This window comes from Emydura macquarii, unplaced genomic scaffold (genome assembly GCF_026122565.2).
Source record: "Emydura macquarii macquarii isolate MOO-44397 ecotype Brisbane River unplaced genomic scaffold, CSIRO-AGI_Emac_v2 contig_3305, whole genome shotgun sequence".
In the NCBI taxonomy this organism is placed as follows: domain Eukaryota; kingdom Metazoa; phylum Chordata; order Testudines; family Chelidae; genus Emydura; species Emydura macquarii.
This window is the reverse complement of record NW_027133442.1, coordinates 1,857,617-1,880,900: the sequence shown is the minus strand read 5'-3', so window position 1 is coordinate 1,880,900 and position 23,284 is coordinate 1,857,617. Positions and strand designations below refer to the sequence as shown.

The following is a 23,284-nucleotide window of genomic DNA, read 5'->3' as shown; positions in this document are numbered from 1 at the left end:
AGAGACTGTCCAGAACTGGCCCCAGGAACATTCTGACAGCAAGCTCCTCCCAGAGGTAGCTGCACATTGGACAAAGGGCACTGGAAGATGTCACTCTGGTGAAGAAGCTTCTTCAGGAGAAGCAGAAATATGGCACTTGAGGCTCAAGTGGATTGGAGGAGAGCTGCACAGCAAGAGGCTACAGTCCATAGCTATGTCAAGAGAAGACAGGAGTCTCAGGGAAGGAATCCAAACACGAGCATCAATTGTAGACACTGTTTATTCAGGGTTGTTATTATAAAAATATATCATAAAATGTTGTTGCGTATTTGTCCATTTACACTCAGGGAGAGAGACATTATCCACTGGCAGCAACGGCTTCAGAGCACAGATCGGGCTAAGGCTTTAGAGATGCTGAATAAATCCTCTCTAGAGTAATGTACGTCATTGTGACAGAATAAAGTCTGGAGCAGTGTAAGCAATGAACAGTGGCTGTAGGTCTAGTGAAAAACCTGTGATTGCTATTCATCCAGAGGTCTCTTGTGTAAAAGAAAGAAAGGGGAAAAAAAGAAAGAAAGAAAATAATTCTCTCCCATCACCACCTTCCAACTTGACCGAAGAAATCTTTCACTCAAGGCACAGGGTCAATGAATGTCCAGATCCAATTCACTCGTGCATTAAAAAGTCATCATCTCTTTTTATTGCCTGGGCTTGTTTCAAATACAGCCTCTTCAAATGCACTTGTGCTTTTAGTTTCTCTTTCATTTTCGGGGTTGCAGGTGTTTGATCCAAAACTCTCCCTCTCTTGGCTGATTCACTGCAAGCTTTAGGAAGATGAGGCTGGGACAGAAAGTCCATGTATATTATTTAGCGTGTCTTGCGGTTTGCCTACAGGACTGGCCGGTTTTCTGTCCACAACTGCAGCAAGGGAAAGAAAGAGAAACAAATCGGTTGGCATACTCTTAATGCATTGACTGTAACCGTTCTGTTTGTTTCATTAGATAGCATCAGACTGAGACCTCTTGTGGAGCCTGATTAGTTTTGCTTTACACTCGCAGTATATTTACCCACCTAGGGCCCGGAGAACCTGCCCTGTCAATTTCACATTCACACACACTTGTTGATCAATAATCGCTGCTCGTTTTAAAAAAGAAAAGAAAAAGAAAGAAAGAAAAAGAAAACCTCTAAAAACCTTTCCCTTTCGCTGCAGGAAAGTGAGACATTTTCTGCCCTGCAACAGTGACAAGTCTCCTCCCGAGACCTTCAGTAGAATAATAACTTCACTTGAAATGACTCGACCCCTCCAGGCTTTAAATAGCCAACCTTCCAAGGCACAGCAATCTGAAAGGAAAGGGCAATTTCCCCCCAAGGCAAATCTGGCTGCAAATGGATGGCTGATCAAATGCGTTAAGGAATCTATTTCGCAAGAGTGGGAAATACAGAGGCGGGGCGGATGAGGCGAGGGAGCGGAAGGGCTGTGTACAGAGCTAAACGGTGGATTCTGTTCGCAGGTGATGTGCCCCGTGTCTCCGGTTCCACCGACAGCGCCGGACAACACAAGGGGGCCGGGGCGGTGTTAAGGGTTCGGGAAGGGACCCGGGTGTCTCAGAAATGCGGTGACTATAGCAGTGACCAACTGCTGCCTCTGTCTTGAGCGATCGCTGCTTATTTGCCTAGAAAGGCGCCTTTGTTTTAGAAGTGAGTGAGTCCCTTTCCCGCTCCGAATGGAGGGATAGCCCAGAACAAGTGCAAGCACGGCGGCGGGGGGTGTGGATGGGTCTCAAGGCTGTGCCTGGCCCGTTTGGCGTAGGGGCGAGGAGCTGTCCTTGTGGAGCGGAGAAGAGGCATTTTAAATCCACTTCAGTTCCGCCCCCCCCCCCCAGCCACACATCTGTATTAGATCTAGTGCTGACTCTCGGAGCTTCACACCCAAGGCGACGGCCGCGCCTGGCCGCTCGCAGCCCAAGTAACGAGATGCAGGGCTGCTGGAAACGCGAGAGAGACGGAGAGGAATTTTTTCCCCCTTTCCAAACGACGAAGCCAGCCATGGCTTGTTTCCTATCTCGCCCGTCCCGTGCACACCAGAGGCGCGGAATCCACTTCAGCCCCGCGGTGCGCGAGTTCCACAGGTTCTGCTGAGACCTAAAAAACGAATGCGAGACACCAGGCACAGGCTCATCGCCCAGCCCCAGCGGCCAGATGTAAAACCCCCACTTCGGGGCCGCGCAGGGCAGCGAGAGGCTGCTGCTTTTTCAGGGGGCGGTGGGTGTGTATTTTTGCGAAACACCTCCATTTTTCAGACTCCGAGACTAAATCTGGGTTATACAAACCAGACTGGGCCCCAGGCACGGTTTTAGGCCAGCCCTCGATTGAGATACGCAGCCTCCCGGGGGAGTCGGACAGGTGAATGGGCCGACCCCAGAGGAAGAAAAAAAGAACCGCAATCGAGGTAAGTTATCAGTGCTAAATCAGAGGAAATTGCTGTCACCAACCCGTCTAATCCTCTGGCTTTAAGAGCCCCTTACATTGTATGTGCTGGCCAAAGCTACTTTACACTCATAAGGCAAACAAGATCGGGCCCTAAATCAAACCAATTGTAAATGTTTGCCAAGGCGTGGCATACGTTCGAGAAACTAATGATGAAGGCCCTGTGTTTTCTTTTTCTTTCTTTCTTTCTTTCTTTCTTTCTTAAGGCAATGCTTTGATTATTTTGACCAGTAGATATTGCCCCAATCGCTATACATCCCAAGGAAGCACCCATCTTTCCAAGAAATTGACAACTTCATCGTCTTCTATTCGATTTGGGGGCCATCTGCTTAAGATGGACACTTTGCTACTGTAGTAAATGATACACTATGATCTTTTAGGTGGAAGATGGGAGTGGGAGAATTGCCCAGTTTAACAAATTGCTACATTCCTCCCCTCTCCCCGCTCACTTCCCCCCTCCCCATATTCAAAAGCTGTTCTGATTCCAAAGGGTAAATTAACTTTTAAACACTTTTAACTCTCAGACCCAGACCTTTAGCGTGAGGAACCATCTCGTTTACAGATGTAGCAGAAGGTTGTTTTTGCAGTTAGATTTCAATGCAAATTGTCTGGAAAATGAATGTTCTCTACCAATTTATGAAAGCAGAATGACCTGAAAACGGCATGGAAATGACAGCAAAGTTGTAATTGGTTGGAAATGTCTGACTAGGTTAAATTGATTAAAATAGTGTTTGTTTAACTTCACAGTATCTGTGGGATACACGTAACAGGCTTATATCAGGATGGGATGGATTTGACAATGGATGGTTACTATTTCTGGAATGGGAATGAAATAAATACATAGGATCTAAGAAGTTGAGCAAATGCAAATGGGTCTTTTAAAGGCAGCAAATATAGGTTATGAATAAAATCTGTTAATCTTTGTATGGAAAATTAATGCATGTTAAATTATGATCAAATCCTTTCACTTCTCTCTATTCCTTTTCCTGTTTATATAGGGTCGGAGGTGCCCAGATCCTTCACCAATCCTTCCGGTCCCTGGAAGGGGTTCTTAGGCCATGAAGTTCTTGCGGTTTAAATATGATCGAATAAAAGGTTTCACAAAATACTTTAATGGTCAAATTTTCCAAGGTTCTGAGCACTCATTGATCATGTTTTAGAAAATCTGTCCATAAATGTATTTGACTATCTATTCGCTTTCCAGTTACTACTTTGGACTTGCTTTACATTTCAAAGCAAATCACCCAGATAAAGTAACAGGTTTGGTAGGATTACACCGGTGGTATATAAAAGTAAAATTAACTTTCTTTGTCACAGCTATCTTGAAAATATAGAAATATACTAGATTCATACGGACTGTTTAGATGAGTGAATTTTATCTGATACATAGCAGTTAAATGGGGGGGCGGGATTAAGGGGGTTGTGTATCAGAGCCTATGTGTCTATTTATACACATCTCATACAGCTGAGTCACTTGAGACAATCATTACTTATCAAATAAAATAACTTACAGGAGATATAAGAAGCTATGCTTTTCGAATGTAATTATTGCAGTGATGTTTTTATACTCTTAGTTCTGAGGTGTCCAAAGAGTTCATACTTTTTATTAAAATTGAAGAGCTCTCTCTCACACACACACACACACACACACAGACACTATATTTTGATAAACAACACGTTTGATTGTAAAAGATATATTTATCTATCTTTTATATATATAGAAAACTAGTGAAACTAGAATGTACACAGATATTTAACAAAATTTTCTTTCTTTCTTTCTTTCTTTCTTTCTTTCTTTCTTTCTTTCTAAAAATCCTTTTATGGTTATTATTTGTTACCCCTGATTGTACAGAACCACTCATTATTAGCGACAAACTGAGTTTGTAACTCTCACCAGGTTACATTAGTTAGGCAAAAATGGTCACGGGTCGTATATTAAAACAGTAATACATAAATTAGCTGATAAGTGGAAAATGAATTACAAATGTGAAAAAGACTGGAAAGTAATGTACATCGCAAAAAAAGGACAAAGAATAGAGACAGAACAGATGAGTTAGCTTTTAAATGAAACCACATATCAAAGAACTAAAGCGTCCTAAAATGAACCAATGTGATTAATAGAAGAAAAATGTTCAACATTAAAAAATACACTACAGTATAGAGACGTGTTCAAATCAGAAACATGTGATCTCTTATTATACCCCTATGGTATATTACTTTAAATACTCCCTGCGGGGAAAAAAATAACTAGTATAAGCGATTTATAATGTTAGTCATTTTCATTGAATGAGTGTGTCTTTCTTACAACTGGATTATCAGCCAGCACTTGTGCAAGATTTATGGTCAGAGGTATCCAGTAAAAATACTTATTTAATATGGCTAAAATTATTATTACAAAAAACGAATGTCTCTAATGCTCAACCTCTGTCACTTCACTGTATTTATTATATGATAAAAAATATCACTGGGTAATTTCTTTTCTGTTTCATTGCATCCAATGCATACTCTAGGCATAGATATTTATCTATAAGAAAGAGATCTTTGTTTTAAAGAATTAAAAACTGAATGTTTGCCCCAGATCTTTCTGCTTCCTCTGAGATTTCCATCGCACATGACTGAACATTAAGACGAAAAATGGTTTCCACGTTGAATCTTTATGTTTTTACTGGTAGCAAATATGAAATATGTTTAGTGTATGGGGTTGTACAATTCTGAACTAGCAAATATTTTAGCAAGGATACAATCTGAAATTATTTTAGATGCCTCTTGGGGTGGGGAGGGACAACTCCTTAATGCATTTTCATATTTCCATAGAAGTTTAGAAGTACTAGAACATAAACCTTTTAAGCTTACCACTTGCATGTAAAAGTAGCAAGCAGAATGTAACTCTTCTGAGTCAGTGCATTGAAGTAAATATCATCAAGCATCTAAATGGCATTAATTGATGGTAAGCGATCATAACCCTCAATTTAAAAATTATCCTAGTGCTAGCCCCATTACACATAAATTGATTCCTATCAAATATTGGCTCACACTCAATGCCGCCCAGCTCGAGCTATGTGCTGGAAACGGGTCATCATACCGATAGGTGTTTTTAAAACATGAATAAAAACCAAAGAGTAGGTAATTCCTCCGCATCGTTTTTGTATTTTCCATCCTCCGCAATACTAAAATCCAAGGGCCGATCCAAGTGCAGCTGAAGGCAATGGAAAGATACTCAGTGACTTCAAAAACTGTTGGAGCGGGCCTCCACTGGGGCAATTGAGAAATGAAAAATCAGACGGTTTAGGGCCCGATCCTGTATTCATGAAATAGAGTAGAACTCAATTTCTGTGGCATTCTCTTCCCGACTAATTTTATATACGAATTTTACAAGTTCTATATTATATGTCATTTTCCAAATTCTATGTACAAGCATATGTGTGCGAAACACAATCACATGTGTGTGCCTGTAATACATAGAGACAAACATACACAGAGAAATGTTCTTTTATATTTATATATTCTCTTCCACAGATTAATGTTTTATATACATTTTAAAAGTTCTATATTACATGTAATTTTATAAATATCACGTACACACACGTGTGTGAAATAAAATTATATAGGTGTGTGCGTAAAATATATATACACACAAACATAAGCATGTTCTTTTATAGATATATAGTGTAATATAAAATTACATATTATCTATATATAAATTATATATAGTTATATATAAATTATATGTGTGTGTGCTTGTAATATATATTTATAAATACATAGGCAAGTTATAGTTATATAGTGTAATTAATTTTAATGTGTATATATTTATATATTGAGGATGTTGTATAACTAAGCAAGCATACAGCATTTTAAAAAAATATGGGCATGTTTTGTTCTGGCCCATATATACATATATATATTAGTATATATATGGGCCAGAACAAAACATTCCCATGTGTTTTAAAAATGCTCTCTCTCTCTCTCTATATATATATATATAATACACATGTATAGCTATATGGAACAGCTCTTTCCCATGTTTTAAAAAACGTGCTCTATACTTAAGAAGTTACACAACCGTCTCGGAAGGTATTTATTGCTCTCATGGCTCTCTATAGCAGTGGTATCAGTCAGTCCATAAATCCATGGACAGACCCGAATTTGTTCTCTTCCTCCCCCGCCTCCTACGGCGTTTAAGTGGCGGGTGATATTCTGCCACCTGCGCGGGGAAGCAAGTTGCGGGTGCCAACCCGACCCCAGCCGGCGGAGGGCGGAGGGAGGAGGGGGGAAGCCTCTTCTCCAAAGGACCCTCGATGAGAAAAGGCTGCGGGGTGGGGAGGCGTTTCCAGCCTCCTGCCCTGTGCGGGCTAGGCCCGGCCATGCAGAAGCAAAGGATAAATCGCTCAGGTCACCAGCCAGGTCACACATCCCCTGTTGGCTCTGCGCGCTCCTGGTCTCCGGGCCAGCCACCCACCCCCTCGCCCCCTTACCTTCTCTGGCGGGATGCTTGAACGCCATGGCGGTGGCTAGATCTCCCCCGTGGACCGTCACTCCTGGCCCGTGGTGAGCCAGCGAGCTGCTTTGCGCCTGCCAGGGGTGGCCGGAGGTGATGTACCCCGCCCCGGGGCCACCATAGACTCCGTGCTGGTTGGAAGAGGGGTAGGCGCAGGCTGGCAGGAAGCTGCTGACGGTGGAAAGCCCGGGGGCAGGCTGCGAAGAGAAGGAGAAGAGAGACTCCGGCAGTAAGGCTGGTGACACGCCTGGCAAACCATCACGGATTCCGCTTAGGGTCCCCTGGCAGGTGGCACCTCTGCACCTCCCTAGCTCTTCCTGGGTGCGCAGCAATAACGGGCACTGCCAAGCAGGGGAGGGGGGCAAAGACTTTGTGCATCAACTTGCTTCCTCCCCCCCCCCTTTTTTTTTTTTTTTCCTTTTTCAATACTACCGGGCGTCTAGACAGAAATAAACCCCGTGTCAGCATTCGATCCAATAGCCGCGTGGATTCGATTGCTTTGATTAACCAAGAGCACGGGGAAGCGGGGAAAGAAAAAAAAAGGGGGGGGGGGGGAGTTGATCACAACGACAACAAAACCAATCCCGAGCTGAGGCGGTGTAAATACTGATCAATTAAGTGGATGCATCAGACAGTGGGGGGCGAGGGGGAAGACGGGGGTGACACACACCCCGGTGTATGCATACACATGTAAACACACACGGATATAAACTGACTCTGAGGTGACGTTCTGAAAATAAAAAACGTGCAACCAAAATTGATTCCTTTAAGGCATCAAATATTATGTTTGTGCTATCGCGTACGCCTGCACACACACACACACACACACACAATCTGGTGTTTTAAATGTTTCGATTTTAATTGCACACGTATTTTCACAGCCTCGGCTCAGGGGCTGTTTACGTCTGGGTGAATGCACGCACAACAATCTGATGCTTCAGCTGCACTAGTTTTAGTTGCACGAATATTCCCGCAATTTGCACTCACCATTTTCCTTCAAAATCCCCAAATCTCCCCCTCTCTTACACACACACACACACACACACACAAACACACCGACTGTATTTCCTTCATGACTATTCCCCTCTCCTCCCCCCCTCACCCCTCCCGGCTGCAAACGCCTTGCGGGAAGATGTTACCTGGGGGTATTTAATGTCCGCTTCCATGACAGCTTTATCAATCCCATTGACTCCCTGGGCGGAAGGGAAGGCCGTCCTGTTCACACTGGGCCAGTCTTCCATTTTTGGTGGGTAAGCCGATCCCTCTGTCCCAGCCAGAGCCCCTGGGATAGGAAGAGATCGCAGGAAATGTAGTCATCCGCAGAGATCTAGCCTGTTTCGTGTATTTCCACGAACCTGCAACACCCTCGCTAGCCTATCCCATCTCTAACCGCTGTGAAAAGCAACGCAGACTACCCCGCCGGGCTCCGATCCTGCTCCGGGATGAAGCCAGCAGGGTGTTTTGCCCTGGGTTTCAATGAGAACAGAATCAAGCCAGGGTTTGTTTCGCTTTCGGTCAGAAAGCGGCCACAGAAGCTGTTTAAAAATCTCCCCGGCCAGGAGGCATTTTGAAGTGTTTGCTGCATACGTGGATGGAGCTTTGTACAAGAATCATTAAAAATTGGAATCGCGAATTATCTGACAAAGATCCTTACCTATAATATAAAACCAGGCTTTATGGGGAGGAAAAAGGTTGGTTTTATTTCTCCTCAAATAGATACCCTCCGTTCCCCAATCATGAAACTGTTACTATTAAAACAGCGTCGTCCAGAGGCTACAAACAGAATCCAGATTTGGGAAACGTTTTCAGACTGAAAATGCTTTCTGGCTACAGAATGTGCCTGAATCCGAAGCGAATACACATCTGGGATCCTGCTTTCTAAACGTGACAATCGCTCACGTATGGATTAGCAAAACCAATAGGAACCTGGGGCAGTGGGTTAGCATCTCAAATGTGTCTGTCTGTTTTATGAAAACTGCATAGCAGACCACGAAGCCAAAAGAGACGGGCGGGGGGACATAAAACACCAACTCTGATGGCCTAAATTATGACCAGCTTTGCTTACAATTCAGCTGCAACAGTTCCCCTCCTGTCTCCTCTAAAATAGGTCTCTCTGCTTTACTAGGAAACTTTCGTGCTCTTTTAATTTAAGAGGTACAATTTCATAGACAGAAATGGGGGCGGTTGATTTTTTTACCTTTTGGGTTTGGGAGGATAAAAGAGAGGACATTTCCCCAAACTACGTGTTCCCAACAAAAATGGAACTGGGCATTAATGTACTGAATACGGTTTTGTATTAATAAAGCGTGACAGAAATTTTAAAAACGATCCAATTTGCCAGCAAAGATCGGCCTGGGAGAGTGTTTATATTAATCATTTCTTCTGATGACTAAGAAGGGATGTTTTCTAGCTAGTGTGACAATTACGATCTCTTTTTCTTTTCTAGTAAAGAAGGAATGCATAAAACAGTTCTTTTAAAAATGCTAAGAGGGAAGGAACATCTCTGAAAACTGATCAAATTAATGTCGGAGGCGTTTGCTTAGAACTGGCAAAAGGAAATCGCGATACGAATTTGCTGGGCTTGTTTTTGTTTTTGTTTTGGAGTGGGGTGGGAGTCAGAGCTCTGAATGGCTGGCTGGCAATCTATCACCCCCTCGAATATTTTCCACATTTTTCACCAAAAGTTCAGGATGTCTTGTGTCTGCAGCTGGTCCGTCAGATCCGCCCCCAAATGCCCGGGGTTATTGATACAGTCCTTTTAGCCCTGGTGTCGCCCAGGTTAAAAATAATCAAATCAAATAAAAAGGGATTTTTCAAAAGCCACTGGTGATTTCAAGTGCTTCCCATTCGAGGTGCCCCAAAGGGGCCTGGTGTTCAGGAAGCGCTGAGCACCCACCTGCTAAAAATATAATCAAGCCCTCCAAATTGCAGGCACCCCAAATCACGAGGCAGGTGCCTCCCCCCCCGTAGGTAAAAAACCCAAGCCACCCAACTCAGCCGGACCCCCAATGCAACCGCGGGGCCGTGCAGCTCCGCTCGCTGACCTGTCTGCTCCATGAAGGTCCGGATGCCCAGGATGTTGCTGACCGAATGCGCCGAGGGCCAGGATCTGGGGATACTGACATGTCCGGCTGTGACCGGCGCTCCCGGGTGATTGCCCATTTTGGCCCCGGAGGAGGCCATGGGGCTGGGATAGGGGTACTGGTAAATGGGGTTATAGGGCAGCGCCGGCTGGGGGGCGGGGTGTTTGCCGCTGTCGTAGGGGTTCGGCTGGGAGAGGTTCCCGATTTTGTTCCTTAAAATCCTGCTGATGGAGCTGACCGAGGGCACGTTGTACTTGTCGCAGACCCCGTCGGCCAGCAGCCGGTCCCGGATCTCCCACGCGAAGATGCCCGGGTCGCCTTGCTTGTAGTCTCGGATGTGCTTTACCACGTTGGGAGTGGTGACCCGCGGCTTGCTTCCCCCGATGGCGCCCGGGAGGATGGAGCCCGTCTCGTTGTAGCGGGCCAGGATCTTGCTCACGCAGCCGTGGGAGACCCGCAGCTGGCGGCTGATGTCGCAGGGCCGGATCCCCAGCTGGGCCAGCTCCACGATCCGCAGGCGGATGGCGTTGGGCAGGGGTCTGCCGTTCACAAAGACGCCCCCCAGCTGGTTCACTTCGCCGTAGGTTTGCTCTGCAAGGGGGGGGAGGGGGAGAAGGACGGGTTACCACCGCACGGCTGGAAAAAAGAAGACGGGAAAGAGACACCCCGCGCCTATCTCGGCCCACCCCCATCCCCACACACACACCGCGCGGAGGGACGGGGAGCGCAGACACGCGCCGCGGTCCCCTCGCCCCAGCTACGGAGCTGCCGATCCAAAATAAACGCCGCGCCGCTGGGGGGGTGGGGAGACCGGGCAGGACCGGGCGGGTGGCGAGACGCCCAGTAGCCGGATTCGCCCTGCCCTGCCCGGGGTGGCCAGGGAAGGCTGCGCCCGTAGGCCTCGCTCGGGACGGGCGCGGGGATGCTTCCCAGTTAGCGTTTTTTAATCCCCGCGCTGCAGCGCTGCCTCGGGAGAGCAAAAACGAAACTGCGCCCGGCCCCGGCTGCTCAAGATCTCCCCCCTCCCCTCCTCCGCTTCCTCCTCCCAAAGCGCAGCCATCAAACGCACCCGCAGCGCCTTACCCATCGCCCGCAAAGAGACAAGCGCCTTGCGCGGACAGCGGCTGGCTCTGCGCGCCCCGGGCTCTGTCTCCCCCCAAGGCAGCGCGGATGCATAGAGGGGGGCTGCGAGCACCAGCCGGGCAGGCTCCCCGGGAACGCAGCGGGCTGCCCTGGCCCCGGCCCCTTTCTCTCCGCTGCTCCCGGGACAATTTCAAAAGGCTGGCGACGCGCGCCCAAGGTGATCTGCATCCGAGCGGGGTAAATTAGCCCATCCAGGAGCCTGCAGTGAGTTCAGATCAATTTGACGTGTCTTCCACGTCAATCTCGGTGGTCACGCCGGAGTTGGCATTTCATTGGTTCCCGGCCTTGCGAACTGGCAGAGGCTTGCTTCTTTTTGCGGGACTTTTTTTCCCCTATCCGCCCTCCTCTCCCTCAACTACTCCTGAAACAACAGTTCCAGCGGCACAGCTGCCTGGAGCAGGGGTCTGCCAAAGGCTCGGCGCATTCTCACCCCCACTTTTCTGCGCGAGCCCCTTTCCGCTTGGATGGGAATTTTTTTTTTTTTTTGCTAAGGAGCGGGGGTGGGGGCGGGGAGGTGCTTGCAGTGGCTGTCTTTAAAAGCCAGGTACACCCACTTCATTTTGAGCCTTTGTTGGCAATGCAGGGGGCCGATCCTGTAGAGTCCGCTCTCCCTCCACGGCGCTGTGCATCAGGGCCCCCCGCCACGTTCTGTGTAGGCCACCTGTCAGATCCCACCGTCCTCCCTCAGGCAAAACTCCCATGGATTTAACTGGCTTTGCCTCAGTGAGCAGGGCAGGGAATCGGACCTTGAAAAATAAAGACGCGCAGCATTTTCAGGTTATCACGCAGGATAATAAGGAGGGAGGTCATTTTGAAATATAAACGCAGCAGGCTGGAGAATTTTCTGTTTCGAATCGTCTGTAGAAGCAGTGAGAGATAAATGTGGTCTGGCTCAAGCCGCGATTAAAGCCACGCAGATCCGTTTTTGGAAGCTCGAACTGGCCAAGAGGAGTGTTTTTCTGTGTTCCGAATGGAATCAGACTCCCTGGCTGTTTCCAGGCTCTTTTGAACCCTGTGGGTGACATTATTAACGGTTCAGCCTGCAAAGTGACCTCTGTCTTTTGTTTTATTGTATTTCAAAATATGCCTCATAACACGCTGTGAAGGTTTGGATATGGGTAAGTGTTAAATGATAGAAGGTTTTCCCCAAAAAAGATATATTACCATTATTGATCTAGCCTTTAAAAGGTCAGAAGACACGCATAGCCTCGTGTTAGACTGTGAGATTTGTCTTTAATACCAAAGCTAAAATCTCAACAGCAACAAAAAAAGCAGATGAATTACCACACTGTTTTTAAAAGTCTGTTACACTGCTGTTCCGATGGCACTGGGAAGGGCGTGCAAACAGAATCCGGATCTATGAATCATTTTCAGTGTGGTTCTTAGGTTCACTTATGACTTTTAAGCCAATAAATCCTGTTTGACTCCTAATAGGGAATCTAACCCGGATCACTAGCTCTTTCGTAGAATAAGAGCTTTGAAACGCTCTGAAACCATTCTTTCACTGGAACCAACCGCGCTTTTAGTGTCGTATTTATTCTCCGCACCTCAGATCTCCTCCGGTGCGCTTTTAATAGGGCCACTAACTAAACAGCAAGTGTCATTTGTCAGCTACTGTATAACAGACGCGGTTATTTTGCCTGCAAAGGCTCACAGATGGAAAAGATCAGAACGGAGCAAGGTAACAGCCTGCCCCTGACCCTTTTACCTTGACTTGCTTGACCAGAAAGAATCGTTAGCTACTAAGCAGCATATATTAATATGTCAATTAGTACGACGGGGAGTAATAAATTACGAATGCATGATCGGAGCTTTCAGATCAATGGAAAAGACACAGCGCGCCGATGAAGAAGATATAATCTCTGTATCACTCTGGATATTGCACGTCTCGTGCAAAAAGTGCGAGGAACCGCGGAGAGAAAGAAGGAATCGTTACACATAATTACCACTGACACGATGGAATACATATATATCTCCCCTTCCGAGATAAATAAAAAGTTGAGTAGACACAGATTGTTCGAGTAAATATTGGCCAGAAAACCCCTTGACAGTTTGCGATTAATAGTGGCACAAATTAAGCAGAACAGGGTGAAATAAACTAAAGCAACCAATCATGGTTTTTTAAAAGGAAAAAAAATCATTTTAATTCAATTGACTTAAATTTAAACATTTCATTCAACGTTTTGAAAGCCAAAATCTCCTTTGAAACGTGTTTATTTCCCCGTCATTTTCAGCAGCGACACTTGCTGCTCCCGAGGTGTACGCTACTATGAAAAACAAATGCAAGTCAGATCCAGCAAAGCAAAGGGGATTTAGAAAGGGTTGAGAAAAAGAACGTTTCCCTCTTTGTCATTTTGATGACTGCGATATTAATCTTGCAGGTCACCTCTGAGGGCAGGTCGCTCTAGAAATGACCATTTTATTCAGTCTTATTGCAGGTCTCCGTTCAATGTTTTCTTCTTCGCTCAGGGTTCAAATCCTTTCCTTTTGCAGGAACCGCATTTGGCGTCTGACTTTTATAATGATCCTCGCTCTACTAAAATGATAGGATGCAATCAGGGAAGATTAAAGAGGACATATACCTGCTCGTGAAAATGATAAGGGCCTTATTACCAACTAATCGATTATTTAATTGCCCAAAGGAAGGAAGATTAACGCTCCCATTCGCAATAGATTTCGGTTTTCCACTAAAAAGACAGATTCTAAGCCGCTAGCATTTGGAAATGAGCAAATGATCATTTATTTCAAGATACAACAGAACACTTGCATTTTTCTGTGTGGGGAAAAAAAAAAGTTTGGTTATAGCAGGGAGTCGCATCTGAGACCACACAAAATACCACGGCAGAAAAGCTAGCGATTTGTCTCCCTCTGTTGGAAATCTGTGATAATTCAGCCCTGCGAAGTTTGCTATTTTACAGGGTCTTGAGGAACTTCTTTTGTTCGGAGAATTATCTGATGGGAAGGAAAGAAGACAAGCGAACAGCTGGGGTTAATGGAGGAGTTCCTCATCCCAAATATTGTCGCGTAGGCAGAGACTCGAGAAGAAGGCAAGGAATTGCTAGTTTTGTATAAAAATACTATGCGATCCTGCACCACGCAGCGTGTTTCTGTCCGCAGAAGAGTTTGTAAATTATTCTGGGATAGCAAAAGGGTGGGATGGGAGAAGGAATCTACGGAACAGGGCTGCGAGCCGGACCTTTGCTGAATGGAAATGGACGCGAATTTACGTTCATTGATCAACTCAGGAAAGCGTAGAAAGCGACGGTTTCAGGCGGAAAGACAAAGAAGCTAGGGAAAGTTCTCCAAATGATCGAACAGAGTGAAGGGGGAGGTCGATCAATTTCACTCACGTTCCTCAATGGTACAGTATTGTGGGTATGTTCTTTTGAAGGAGAAAGGAATCTAGTGCTGGCATTATTATTGCTTTGATGGGGGGGGGGAGGGGAGAATGAAAATCAGGGACCTTACAACCTGATCATGTCCGTGCAAAAATACTGAACTGACTTTCTCAGAAGATCATAGGTTAGATACCAGGTTAATATCACCTCTCGTTTGGAAAATTGTCTTTTATCCAAACAGGAAAAACACAGTGTAAAGGTATTATATATATATATATATATAGCCTTTAACCATAGGGAAACTGCACTGCATACGGAAAAATAAAGAGCAACGCAAACATTATACATAGAGGTCTCGAGATTGCAGAGTAAAGGTTTCGCAGGATCGGGCCCACTGATGCTAGGGCCAGATCCGGGCGGCTGTTTTAACTCCTGCTTGTTTCGGAGAGCAAAAGTGAGTTTGTCTGATTTATAAACTCCTGCTTACAGTGACTCTCCCAGCTTATCCCCCGGTTGCCACCATATAGGACATCGCCTATTATTTTCTTTGTAATCGTTTCTCTCCTACCCCTGTAGGCGTTTTACCAAGACAAATCTCAAAGTTAACCGAAGCTCCCGATTGTTTTTATAAGGCTGGTTCGTACCTGGAGGGCGGAGGGGGAGAGGAAATTGGGGGAAGGGGGGGGGGTGTGGAACCTGAAGCCAAAGCTAAGGGGCAGGGGTGACAGTGGCAGAGTACCTGTGAAAGCCTTCGATCGTTTCTCTCTCCCGAGCTCCATAAAGGTAGGACGTGGAGAGCGGGGTAACTGTATTTATCTAGGCGGTATGTGGATCGCCTGCCCTCTAATGCAAAGGGGTGCAGTATCAATCAAAGCTTCGGAGGCCAGGAGCTGCAAAATCCTCTCCAACCACTAGCTCCAGAGATGGCTTCAACTAAAGAGTTTAAATTGGTTAAAGGCTACCTAGATAAATTTCTCTCCAAGCAGGGCTGTGTAAATCAGTGCCCTGTGCCTGCTGATGAAGAACGAGACAGATTACAGCGAGAGAGTAACATAGCTATAGTAGATGGATATATGAGGAGAGTGAAATATATTACATATTACATATAGTCTATTATATATTATATGAGATTCAATAGATTCTCTGCATATATAGATGTATATTACTCTCTGTCACCGTCAGAGAGAAATATAATTTATATATTTCGTATCCATTTATACATTAGATAGATAAAATAGCATCGATCTAATCTCATGATCTATGATATTACTCTCTCTTTCATATCTATATCTATCTAGCGTATTACATTTCTCTTTCTTTCTTATCACAATACACACTTCTATCAACGTATATAAACGCTCCTTCATCTCGATCAGTGCATATATACACACTTACTAAACAGCCGTCTCTTAAATAAACTCTTTGCTGGCTCTTATTTAAGTGGAGTAAAGCTCCTGATCTGGGCTGAGTTATTTCGATGTGCATCTCTTAGGGCGATTGCATTACTTGAGAGAACCTCAGCGGCCAAGCGTCGGGCTGCCTAGGATTTAAAGGAGAGGGAAAGAAACGGCCTGCTTGGGGTTTAAGTAAAATCAGGAGGCAAATTGCCAAAGAGAAGGCAGAGGGGGTGGTCTGGTCCCATGCAATGCAATGCACCCCTCCCCCTCACATCCACCCCACTCCGGAAAAACCAGGACGATGCGGAGCAAAGATAAATCTCGCCTGAAACGTGGAAAGAAAGCGAACTGGAAGATCCTCCCGTGAAACCCCTTCCACTAAACATGGATAATGAGTTCTCCAAACATTACACGTGCCGCAGAGCACGTGTGGTAACCCCCAGCCTTGAAACGCGGCTGGTTGGCCTGGCCCTCCCGCCGTCTCTTGTAGACAGCTCTTTCGTGTTTATACTCTGACCCGGGGCTGGCCCGCAGGGCAGCTGCTGATGAAAAGCTGAACATACAAACACATCAGATTGTCAGCGGAAGCCTGCCAATTAGTATGAAATAATATGCTTACCTTCAATAAACAGCATACTCCAGATCAGCCGGTGCAGCTTATTTTGATTCGGCCTTAAATCGTCCACACGCCGCATTCGGTTTGCTCTTTGCATCTCACTTTATTTGCTAGGCTGGGCGTGTTTATTATCAAAACCGCATAAAGTCAGCAAACTGAGGAAGAAGTGGAGTGTAATTTCCTTTCATATAAGCTGCTGACACTCAGGGAATGAATGCCCTGTGGAAATCGCTCCTATGATAAGGAAGTTAGAAGTGGAACCACACTGGATTAATATGGAAACAACAGTCGGAGCGTTTTGGAAATGATGGGTGAAAACGATTCGCTGTTACCTGGAGTTGATTCAGAAACAGGGTCAGGCAAGGGGCTCTCAATAGTCTTTCGTGATCTAAAGGTCTGTGGGTTCATATGTTCTGTGAAAACTGATTCCTTAAAATAAATGTAGCACAGGAGAGATTTGTTTGTTCTCACGAAGGTCTGGGGCGCGAGAATTTGTCCTCTGCAGGGAAAATGTGTTTTATTACTTTCGAATAATAAATTCTGAGCACTAGACTGAAATGCTTTTTTTTTTTTTTTTTTTTTTTTTTTTTACACAGCAAACGGTGGAGGAGGAGGGGAGAATCCAGTCTAAGAAACAGGTAACGTGAAAAGGAGTGTGACAAAAATACGTGTTTATATACGTGCGTTGCTAATGTGTGTAAATATGTATGTGTGTATATGTATACATCGATATGGACATATCTACATGGGTACATAAACAATCATCAATAGCTAGCTAACCAATTATACATACACAGTGCTTGGCAGCTATTATTAAGATGTGCCAATTATACATACACAGTACCGTGTGTGTGTGTGTGTGTGTGTGTGTGTGTGTGTGTGTGTGTGTGTACGACGTGCTTCTCTGCGATTACAATTATGTTGTTTCCAGGCAGCAGATGCACTTTGTATCCTTTTCCAATAAGTATAATTGCGCTGTATTTTCAAATACATCCACGCACTCCGCTCCAAAATCTACAATGGAAGCCAGCCAGCCAGTGTTTAAAGATCAAAACTGTTTCATATATATATATATATATATATATATATATACAAATCTCACCGAATTGCACTGAACCAGGATTAAGAAGATAATCTGAAACTCAAACAAGCACCCACGTTCATCTAGACAGAAGAGACACGGTGAGCTGAGTCAGTGGGTAGCTAGTTGCAAGGGTTGGATAGAGAACGATTGTATTCTTTTTAAAGGCACGCTTGAGGATTATAATGTTTATTTTATTACAAATACGTATAGATGGGATAAAATCTTCAAAACAACAACGTGACTAGAACGATCTTCAAATATATTCTGTGCAGACCCTAAAATCGGGGGTAAGGGGCCAGGGAGAACAAAAGCCAGCAAGCAAGCATATTAATTGGCAATGAAAAACATTGCCTCCCTTTAATAGGAGTCCCTAGATTTCTCCCCCATTCATTTGCTCTTCATCGTCTCCAGGTCCACAAAACATCATCCACATATTAAAAGCGACATCTAGGTAGGCCGGCGGTTTAACAAAACATCAGACCAATGGAGCTGCAAGAGACGTTTCTAGCTTCCCCCCTTCCTTGTAATTGACAGAGAAGCTTTGGTCATTATTTTAACTCAGCCTAACCAATCCCTTGGCTCATTATTTAAAAGCTCACCCCGGCCCCATGTCGCTTAACTGATTCCATTGGTGAATAAGGGACCTCCTCCTTCATCAGGTCAGCACGGATGAAAATGTCGAAAGCAGCTAAGTGACTTGGGAGCCTAAATCCCATTTTCAAAAGTGACTTGGTCCCTTAGGTTGGGTCTCAAAGTCTGGTTGGAAGCCCATGGCGCTTAGGCTCCTAAACCACTTGGGCCCAAATGCTCCCGGGTATTTAGGCTTCTCGCTTTCACTGAAATCAACGGCAGTTGGGAGCCTACAAACCTCGAAGGCGCTGGGCCTTGGGCACTTTTAAAAATGGTACCCAAAGTCCTTGGGGAAACTGGAAACGTTTCGAAACCCAAATAGACCCCGCGAGCGGCAAAGTCCGTGTCTTGACTTCGCTCCCGCTGCGGTCAATGGAGAGAGCTCCCGATGCTAAAAGCTAGACAAGTGCTGCAGTTGTTGTAGGGTGGGGCCTGGCGCTTCGTTTTGAGAGGCAGGGCGGGATTATTTCCGCCTGGGTGTTGGTGCTGCCGCTTGGTCGGCGGCCCCGGCTCTCGTGGCAGTCTGCAGACCGCGATGATGATGGTAGATCACAGTCCCAGCGAGGGCTCTGGTGATACACCCACCCAAACCTTCTTCCTCCTCATCTCTTTACAGCAACGCCGCCCGAGCCCCTCCTTTCACCCTCCCCTGCGGCGTGCACCGGCTCCTCGGCTGCTGCTGCCCCCTGGCCATGGAGTTTCTCTTCTGGCCTGAGCCGCTTTTTAATTCGCTTTTTCTTCCTCCCCCGCCAACCCCCGTTACGGGGCAGGGGGAGCTTTTCATCGAAGACCCGATGGGTCTCCGCTTTTGATTTCGCGTTAGCGAGTTGGTGAGCTCATTGCCCGGCACGGAAGCGATTAGCCAGAGGCTAGAATGGCGGAGACCCTGCACCACCACGGGGGTGAGGAGGGGGAAGGGAAAGCCTCCTGTGATGCAGCCCCACAGACTTATGAATGCATGTATCTCATCGAGCGACATCTCCGCCCGCCCAGAGAGCAGGGGGAAAGGTCGCACCCTACAGAGAAATATATAGGCGCCCGACCCCGAAGCCGATGGGCGTTTTCTCTGAGCCACAGCCTCACCATTGGGTGGAAGACAGCCCCATTTTTCAAAGGGTGGCTGAGGCAGGTAGGCAGAGCCACCCCTCCTAGCACCGGGCGGGTTGGATGCAGTTGGGTGCTCCTTGGAGATAATTCCATTTGCTTTCTATTAGAGGGCAACAGGGACTGGGAAAGTGTCTGCAAGAGATTCTTCTTCCTCTTCCCCTTCCCCGTCTATCAGACATCAGCAGAGCTTCTGTGTCCTGTCATTCACACAAGGGATCAGAGTTGACCAGCTCAGTGCAAGCAGCTGCGGGAATGAAAGAAGTCTGGGTAGAAGGAAATGCACGAGTCGAGCCCTGATCTCGTTAAAACAGGGTAAATAAGCCCATTTGCCGGGCATCAGAGACACCCACCAACCCCTGATGCAGCGTCATTACATTTCCTAAGAGCGAGTAAGTCTATTCAGCTTCAGGGCGCCCCCAGATTTCTATGTGTCTGAACGCTGCAGGCATTTCTCCAGGCGAATTCAGAAGCGGGAGGAGGAATAGTCGACACCTGCTTTCCCAAAGCAGCTGCTAAACTGATTTATCTATCTTCTGGCATTTCCCTGCTCTGTGAAGGTGTCAGAAAAGTCTTTACCTATTGCTGAAATTACAGCTCCTATGAATGGTGCATTAAAGGACAGGGAATCCTAACCATATTTACCATGTGGCTCACAGATCCAATAAAAAGTCCTGTTTTCTGTGGGAGTCTCAGGCACCACCCACAGCAGATTCTTTTTACCCCATCACTGAACAAAACATTAAATCTGTGATTTTAACCATCGTCGTTAGAGGCTTAGATTTTAATATGGTGCCTCCCAAGAAAGAGTTAACCATCATATGTCTGATGGGCAATTTTGCACTTATCTATTGTAAGTTTTGCCAAAATATATTTTATCAGAAATGTAGCAGATATCTTTGAATACTCTAGATATTTATGCAAAAGATCCTTCCTCTATAATAGTAGCTGTCAAGTAGTATTTTCTTGAGAATTTTCATGTGTTTCAATGTCATTTACTCTTCGCTCATTTAATAATATAGAAATAATATGGTTCTTATAACAGCTATTTATTCCAAGTTTAGTCATGGTTAAAGTCCCGAGAAATCAAAATTTTTAAAATCATATTAGAGCACATTAAAATAAGTGTTTTTAGCTCATAGATCATGACCTAAAGTGCAGTGTTCTATATTATCGGAACAGTCTACGGACAGTATTGGTATACTAAAAAAACCTCAACATTAGTTTTGATAAGTTTCCTAAGCAATTCACTATTGGCCAAACTTAAGAACTGAATTAATTTTCAACATTCTGTTTTCTGAAGATTAGCCCCTGACAGATCATAAAGTAAAATCATTCTTCAAAGCTTAATATATTGTCTGATTCATTTTGCTTAATCACAGACCTCATGTTAGTAAAAGCATAGGTTAAGTAATTAATAATGGCTTGGTGTCATTTGTCAAAGGCAATTGTTGCTATGCGAAAAAGACCCAGGTCAAGCCAGCTGACTTAAATTCCACACATCCACTTTGAAACAACAGTAGAATAACTTTTGTATAACAGATATTCTCTTTAGGAGTATGTCTGGCATTATAGTCAATATTTATCACTTTTACAGATTAATGTGCTCTGCTGAATTCTAATACTTAACAGTTAGTTTATTTCAAATTGGGGGGTTGATTTTTCTAAAATCTATTTGTTTATTATGTTGATTTATTATTTAAAAATTATAATATGTGGTATTTTTGAGTGTTACTCACCGATTTCTGCAGTGTTATCTCATATTTTTTTTACTGACAATAAAGTAGTATTTTCATCTCTTAGTTTAACCTCTTTGTATATAATTTGAAAGGTTAAAGACACAAATCTGGCTACCCCTTTTTTAGACAGCTGAGTTTTTTGTACATCTATCTAGTGAACTACACAATTGCACAAATGCAGGCTATGATTCTGCAAAGACTTATGCACCTACTTAACTTTAGGAACTGTGAGACAATCCATTGACTTCATAGTGTGTACTGTCAAGCATGTGCGGAAGACTTTGTAGGACCAGGGGCTTGGAAATTGCTTTTTTCCAAGCTGTCCTCCACAACACCCAGCACATGACCTAGAACATAGTTTCTCAACCTGTGGTACTCGTACCCCAAGACACAGGCAGGGGGTACGCAGCAAAAAACTCAGTGAAGGGAGGTGGGCGGCAGCCACCGGCTTCTGGGGGAGGCGGGTGGCAGCCACCGGCTTCCTGCCCAGTCCCACCTCCTAGTTGAGAGATAGATGGCAGCTGCCTCAGTCCTGGGAAGCTGGGTGGCAGCCACTGGCTTCTTGGGATGCCAGGTGACAGCCACCTGTGTCCCGCCTGGTCCCAGCTCCCAGATGGGAGCCAAGCAGCAGCCTCCTGCACCCTGTGAGCTGGGCTCACAGCTGGGTGGCTACCACCCATGCCCCGGCTCTGACCAAAAGACAGCCTCCTATGCCCTGGCTTGAAGATGGGCAGCAGCTACCTGCAGCCTGCCCACATCCCTGGGTCCCAGCCTGTGTGGAAGCCTCCTCCGCCCCAGCTCAGAACAGGTGGCAGTCGCCCATCTCCTGGGCTGGCAGCCAGGAGGCAGCCACCTGCAACTTGCCCAGGTGGCAGCTCCCCTTCCCGTCTCAAAGCCCGGTGCCCAGAAAGCCACACGGAGAGTCCAGTGGCTTGCCCTGTCCTGGAGCTGGGCTCTACCCTCAGGCTTACTTGTCAATTGACAGCTATAACAGCTCCAGATTTTACCAGTATAAAAATCTTAAGAAGGACCCACACAGTGTGATTTGCCACAGGCCCGCACCCTCCTAGGGATAGCCATGGGGAGTGCTGCTATTCACTCTGGTGGGCCGCTACTGTCTGCTCATACCTCACAAATTCCCACTTGTGTGAGGAGAACACCATGGGACCCCGCCATCAGGCCATAGTGATTAGCTGGTGTTGACCTTTGCTCCCATATGGAGGAAGGGGAGGAGGAAGGAGGGGAGAGAGCAGGGGGTTTTGTGATCTGCCACAGCCACACAGCACTGCAGAACTCAGAACTCCCCTGCTTAACGAGAAATACAGTCATCCAGCGGTAAAGGGGGAAAAGATTGTATTTCTCAGAGTGGAAAATTGAGTGTTGGGGTACTTATGAAAATTTCCAGAAGTTAGGGGGTACTTGCTACTTAAAAGATTGAGAAACACTGACCTAGAATGATCACTTTGTGTTGAAGTGTCTGTAAGGAAGAGATGGATTTAAGCCTCTCTTCTGTAAATGTTTGGTTTTGAGACACATCTGTCAAGTGTATGTGATGTGGCTTGTTTACAGAAATATTTTCACTAAAAGGTATAATTAACATAGAGATTCAGTTGGGCTGACTTGTGAAGAACCAAACTGAACTGAATTGTTTCCAACAGAAAAATCATTGGCAAAAAGTATTTTCAAGAGACCTGTTTTCTTTCACTGCCCTTCCTAGATGCCATGAGGGAGAGCTATGTGTGCATGCTATAAATGGGACCTACCAGAAATGGGCTGGCAGACGTGAGGCTGTTTTCATCACGGAGGGAAGGAGTTGCATGTCCGTTATTTCCCACAGGCATTTTCCCTGAAGGCAAATGGGAGTTTCTCCATTCACATCAATGAAAGGAGGATCAGGCCTTGGAAAAGCATCACTTCTACAAAATCTCAGAGCAAAGTTCAGAGTAGGTGCATGTGTCAGCAAGCAAAAGTGTCAAGTGACATTGCAAAAAACTTTCCAGTGGAAGCCAGCCAAGAAAATGGACAAAACAGGGAGCTGCATGCATGCTTTTAAAACAAGCTATGAAACCTTTGATTCTGTACACGCTATGGGGCAAGATTTTCTCTTCAAACATGCACATAATATACCAGAGTGCTAGTGAGAGCAACATACACACAGGGAGGAGAATAAAAGAGATGAACCATAA

At 45.5% G+C, this 23,284-nt stretch overlaps 1 protein-coding gene across 1 annotated transcript; it reads right to left on the bottom strand.

Moving 5' to 3' along the window:
* Positions 1-732: 732 nt before the first annotated feature.
* Positions 733-16,620, bottom strand: PAX1 (paired box 1). Its single transcript, XM_067532887.1, has 5 exons — positions 16,545-16,620; positions 10,009-10,638; positions 8,104-8,246; positions 6,942-7,161; positions 733-897 (listed from the first exon to the last, which is right to left on the bottom strand). The coding sequence occupies exons 1-5, from the start codon at positions 16,618-16,620 to the stop codon at positions 806-808; spliced, it is 1,161 nt and encodes a 386-aa protein (XP_067388988.1). The 3' UTR covers positions 733-805.
* Between the last annotated feature and the right edge of the window lie 6,664 nt (positions 16,621-23,284).